General features: G+C 46.4%; 1 protein-coding gene across 1 annotated transcript; it reads left to right on the top strand.

Annotated features, from left to right (window-relative positions):
- Positions 1-2,587: 2,587 nt before the first annotated feature.
- LOC118338605 lies at positions 2,588-5,262 on the top strand. Its single transcript, XM_035675883.1, has 2 exons — positions 2,588-2,675; positions 2,920-5,262. Exon 2 carries the CDS (start codon positions 3,810-3,812, stop codon positions 5,235-5,237), a length of 1,428 nt encoding a protein of 475 aa, XP_035531776.1. The 5' UTR covers positions 2,588-2,675; positions 2,920-3,809; the 3' UTR covers positions 5,238-5,262.
- The last annotated feature ends 808 nt before the right edge of the window (positions 5,263-6,070 follow it).

The raw sequence follows: 6,070 nt of genomic DNA, 5'->3' as shown, positions 1-6,070 counted from the left end.
ACATTCTCTGCATCAACGGTTATCAAACCTTTCACCCGACGCGGACTTCTCTCTACCGTCAATAGTGTTTTTGATCCCATGGGTTTGTTGGCACCCGTTACGATCCAGGGAAGAGCTCTCCTTAGGGAGCTTACTCCGGAACTGATTGACTGGGATGCACCTCTCCCTGCAGACAAGCGTAAGAAATGGGAAACATGGAGAGATTCTCTTCAAGTACTAAAGGAGCTTCATGTGCCACGCACATACACACCAACCTCACTCACCAAAGCTGTCCACACAGAGTTGTGTGTATTCTCTGATGCCTCAACCATGGCCATTGGAGCCATTGCTTACCTGAGAGCCATTCAGGAAGATGGAAAAGTGGAAGTAGGACTTGTTATGGGCAAAGCCAAATTAGCACCTCAGTCCGAACCCACAATCCCAAGGCTTGAACTATGCGCCGCTGTCCTTGCAGTAGAAATGGCAGACCTCATCCGAGAAGAGCTGGATCTGAAATTGGATGCTATCAGGTTCTACACGGACAGCAAGGTGGTGCTTGGGTACATTAATAATGTGACAAAACGTTTTTACACCTATGTCCACAACAGAGTCCAACGGATCCGACAATCCTCTGAACCAGAACAATGGCATTATGTACGCACGGACGAAACCCTTCAGATCATGCATCCAGATCTCTACCTGCGTCCCATCTTGCACAGAGTTCCTGGTTCACCGGACCTTCATTCCTGCATCAATCATCTGCAGAGACAACTCGAACAAGTGAGAAGTTTGAGCTCATCGAACCAGAAAATGACTCAGAGATTCGGCCACAGGTACATACCTACACTACTCACCTGGAGGAACCTGTGCTTGACCCTGACCGCTTTCAGCGCTTTTCCACCTTCATCTTTCTACTGCGCGCAGTAGCATTCCTTATCCATATGGCAAGATCTCACAATCATTCAAACAAAAACAGCAGGTGCTCAGGATGGCACATATGTCACTTACCTCGTACTGTGGATGAAATGGATCAAGCGAAAGATGTCATTCTGAAAGCAGCACAAAGGCCAGCCTTCGCAAAAGAACTGTCAGCCATCCAAGCAAACAAAGTGGTGCCCACATACAGCCCTTTGCATAAGCTCAGTCCAACCTTAGAGGGTAATCTCATCTGCGTTGGAGGCAGACTGAAACACTCTCAACTTACATGTGAGGAAAAGAACCCAGTAATCCTAGCCAAGGACAGCCACATCTCCCTACTGCTTGTACGACATCACCATGAGCAGGTGAGACATCAGGGCCGACATCTCACAGAAGGCGCAGTAAGGGCAGCTGGACTGTGGATTTTGGGTGGTAAGCGATTAATCAATTCTGTCCTCCACAAATGCATAATCTCGGAAGCTGCGTGGGTGACTCGGAGAACAACGTATGGCTGACCTACCGCCAGATTGTCTCAAGGTCTGTCCTCCTTTCACGTATGTTGGGCTTGATGTCTTCAGGCCTTGGTCCATTGTAACCAGGCGCACCAGAGGAGGACAGGCAGAGAGTAAACGGTGGGCGATAATGTTCAGTTGTTTGAGTTCAAGAGCTGTCCACATTGAACTGATTGAATCTATGGACGCATCCAGCTGCATAAACGCTCTCAGGCGTTTCTTCGCACTCAGAGGCCCTGCAAGACAACTCCACTCTGATTGCGGCACCAACTTCATTGGAGCTAGCAAGGAGTTGGGGATGGACAACACTGTTCAGAGGTACCTCAGCAAGCAAGGATGTAGCTGGAACTTCAGACCTCCACATGCTTCCCACATGGGAGGCTCATGGCAACGGATGATCGGTGTTGCCAGGAGAATCCTTGATGCAATGCTCTTGCAGCAAAAGAGCCGCCTAACCCACGAGGTGCTGTCAACGCTAATGGCAGAAATCACAGTTATCATCAATGCACGTCCACTCCTACCTGTGTCTACAGACCCACAACAACCTTTCATTCTTTCACCAGCCATGCTCCTCACACAGAAATCAGGAGTTCCACCTCCTCTTGGAGATTTCACGGACAAGGACCTTTACACAAAACAATGGAGGCAAGTTCAAGTTCTCGCAAACCAGTTTTGGAACCGTTGGAGCCAAGAATACTTACCAACCTTTCAACAAAGAAAAAATGGACAGCGCCACGCAGAAATTTTCAAGTGGGGGATTTGGTTCTCCTCAGGGACAAACAGACTGTCCGCAACTGCTGGCCCATGGCCATAGTCATGGCAACCTTTCCTTGGAAGGATGGACATGTGCGAAAGGTTGAGATAAAAACTACCGACCAAGGCGACACAAAAACCTTCCTCAGGCCAATTGCAGAAGTAGTTCTTCTTCTGCCTAAGGACTAATTCAAGGACTGCTGTTTTAGACTCCTTCAAGTTCATAGTGGCCTCAAATAGGCCAGACAGGGAGTGTGCTGCCTCTAAGGCATTTATGTCGTTCATCTTTATTGTTTCCTTTAAAGGAATTCATTTATATGTGTTTAAGTTATAAATAGCAGTAAAAGGGTAACATTGTTTAAGAAGATTTTATTTTGAAGGTCGGCTTGCTAGCGACATCACTTCCTTGTTTACTTTCTCTTCCTGCTTGCTCTGAGAGGCAAACTGACATGCTGTTCATGCTCTGAGGCTTATCTACAGCCATCCACTTCGAAACATTATTTGGGCTACGCCGTAAGTGCATATATTTCATGATAAAGATGTTAAAAGGCATAAATAGCGGTAATTGTTAAAAATGTATATTTCATTTGTAATTTAGAAAGGTCATTTTGTACATGTTAAAAGAGCATTCTTCAGATGATAATTACTGCTGCTCAAGGTACATACAAGATGTAAATTCATATTTTGAGTAGTTTTATAATGCAATATGTATGCATATATAGATCATTTTTCTATTTTGTATTTCTTTTAACTACAGTTTTCACCGCTGTCAAATGAAGATCCAGAGAGTAAAAGGTCAACTCTACTCGGACTCCTGTGTTCATTGACAAAGGTTTAGCTTGGTGTTTAACCAGAGTTGCTACACTCTGCAACAGAACACTATAGTGAAAAGGCGGCACTTGATGTTCCAAAGTGTTGAAGATGGCAAGCAACAAGTCGTCTGTGTCAATTGCCAAGAGCAACGCAACAGCAGCATCATCTGCAAGTGCAGCTCACGCCAGAGCTAAAGCAGAAGCCGCTAAGGTGAGAGCATCATATGCTAACCAGGAGGCTAAATTAAAATTGGAAAAGGCTGCTAGAGAAGCAGAAATGAAAACAAGAGAGGCTCAAAATCAGCTGGAAACTGCTAGAATCGAGACAGAGCTGGAAGTGCTGACATTAAATCGTGAAGCAGATGCAGCCATTGCTGAAGCACAAGTGTTGGAAGATGTAGCAGAAATGAATGGCATATTGGGAAATGCGAGACCTGAGTCAGAAGAAAGGCTTAGACTGCAACGTACTAGTGAATATGTTAACTCCCAAAATTATCAGAATCATTCTCCCTCTGCACCAGTACCGGTCCCACCTGTTATATCTCCAGACCAGGCTGAATCGCAAGTCAGCTTCAGAACATGGCATTCACCTGCAAGCATATCAGAACTCCAACTCACTGATAACAAGCCCAAGCCTGAAAGTGATGTTAAGGCACATCTACCCGCACCAAACCTGTCTGAACGGACAAGAGTTGAGCCAAAGACTGACATTAAAAGGACAAACCCTCATGCGTACATATGTGCTCAGTCACAAACACCCCAACATATGCTTCCAGCTAGCGCGTCACACTCCCCAGACCCTCTGGCACAGTATTTGGCATGACGAGATCTTGTTATGTCAGGCCTGTACCAATTTGATGATAAGTCGGAGAATTTCCGTGCATGGCAGTCCTCATTCACCAATGCAGTGGCTGAAGTCCAACTCACAGCAACACAAAAACTAGACCTCATGACCAAATGGCTAGGAAAAGAGTCTGGCGAACAAATAAGGTGCATACGTGCAGTGCATGTGAACAACGCCGATCTGGCTCTACCCAAGGCATGGGAGAGGCTGTGCGACTGCTATGCTGCTCCTGAGATAATTGAGCAGTCACTGTTCCAGAGACTAGACAGTTTTCCAAGGATTGCAGACAAAGATCACACCAAATTACGTGAACTTGGAGATTTGCTCATGGAGATACAAGGCGCTAAGGAGGATGGATATCTCACTGGGCTATTGTATTTAGACACCTCCAGAGGTATTGGACCAATAGTAGACAGGCTTCCATATAGGCTCCAGGAAAAGTGGGTGTCATCTGGGTCGTGGTACAAAGAAGAGAACAATGGTTGCTTCCCTCCCTTTAGTTTCTTCTGTAACTTTGTGTGTCATGAGGCAAAAAAACTAAATGACCCCAGCTTTATTCGTCAAAGCAGCGGCGCAAACCCCACAAAACCAGAAAGGTTACCTGTGAAGAGCTTTAACACCAACAAGTCTATCACGGTCCACAAAACAGATATCTCTACAATCAACAACGACCCTAGCAAGAACTGCCCACTGCATGACAAACCACATCCACTTAAAAAATGCAGGACATTCAGAAACAAGTCCATTGATGACAGGAAGGCCTTTCTAAAACAGAAAGGAATATGCTTCAAGTGTTGTTCTTCAACTTCCCATGTTGCCAAAGACTGCAGATCTTCTGTGAAGTGCTTTGAGTGTGAAAGCACCTACCATGATGCAGCCATGCACCCCGGCCCACAACCTCAACCTATCAAGGCTCCTCCACCGCCACGGGAGAACGGCGGGGAGGGAGAAGATGGTCCTAATGTAACTGATGTTAGAACTAGCTGCACAGAGGTTTGTGGCTCCAGTCAGTGGGGTCGGTCTTGCTCTAAGATCTGCCTAGCAATGGTCTACCCCAAAGATTCAAAGCACGAAGCCATTAAAGCTTATGTAATCTTGGATGACCAGAGCAACCGCTCTTTAGCCAGACCAGAGTTCTTTGAGCTGTTTGGTGTGAAGAATGAACCGCTCTTGTACCATCTCAGAACATGCTCCAGCATCATGGAAACGTATGGCAGGAAGGCGGAAGGATTTCAGATAGAGTCGTTGGATGGCAAAGCTCTCATCTCTCTTCCACCACTCCTTGAGTGTCCTGAAATCCCAAACAATCGCACTGAAATCCCTACACCAAGTGCAGTTTTGCATCAGCCTCATCTCCATCACATAGCCAAACACATTCCCGATCTGGACCCAGAAGCAGAGATACTCCTGCTACTCTGAAGAGATGTGCTCAGAGCACACAAGGTCAGGCAGCAAGTTAACGGCCCACATAACGCTCCGTTTGCACAACGTCTCGATCTAGGCTGGGTGGTGATAGGAGAGGTGTGCCTAGGCAATGTGCATAAACCAACGGTTGACTCATTCAAGACTCATGTACTAGATAATGGTCGCCATTCCATTTTTCAGCCTTGTACAAGTTTCATGCAGGTCAAAGAAACACAGTCGAGCTTCAGCAAGCCTAGCAAAGTGCCAGAGAAGATGCTAGGACACAGAGTATTTGACCAAACTGAACATGACAACAAACCTGCTCCATCAATAGAAGACATCCTCTTTCTGAAGATCATGGACACAAACGTCCACCAAGATGACGCCAGCAGTTGGGTTGCCCCATTGCCATTCAAAGAGCCACGCCAGCGTTTGCCAAATAACCGAGAGCACGTGGTCAAGAGGTTTGAATCCCTGCAACGTCAATTCAAGAGGAGACCTGAGATGCAGAAACAATATGTGGCATTCATGGAGAAGATCATTGCCAGTGGTCATGCAGAAGTAGCGCCACCTTTGAAGGAGGATGAGGAGTGCTGGTTTCTTCCATCATTTGGAGTATACCACCCGCAAAAGCCCAACCAAATAAGGGTAGTTTTTGATTCCAGCGCTCAGTACTCTGGTGTCTCCCTCAATGATGTGCTTCTGATGGGGCCCGACCTCAACAATTCGCTCCTGGGCGTCCTCCTACGTTTCCGGAAGGAGGGAGTAGCTATCCTTGCTGACATCCAACAAATGTTTCACTGTTTTTTGGTCCATGAAAATCACCGCAATTTCCTTCGCTTTTTGTG

Source organism: Morone saxatilis, unplaced genomic scaffold (assembly GCF_004916995.1).
Source record: "Morone saxatilis isolate NCDOM2014 unplaced genomic scaffold, NCSU_SB_2.0 Contig427, whole genome shotgun sequence".
NCBI lineage: Eukaryota > Metazoa > Chordata > Actinopteri > Moronidae > Morone > Morone saxatilis.
This window is presented reverse-complemented; position numbering and strand designations above follow the sequence as displayed.

Excerpts from the sequence above, each read along its gene's own strand:
- LOC118338605 (XM_035675883.1), top strand. The coding sequence starts at position 3,810 with ATGTCAGGCCTGTACCAATTTGATGATAAGTCGGAGAATTTCCGTGCA.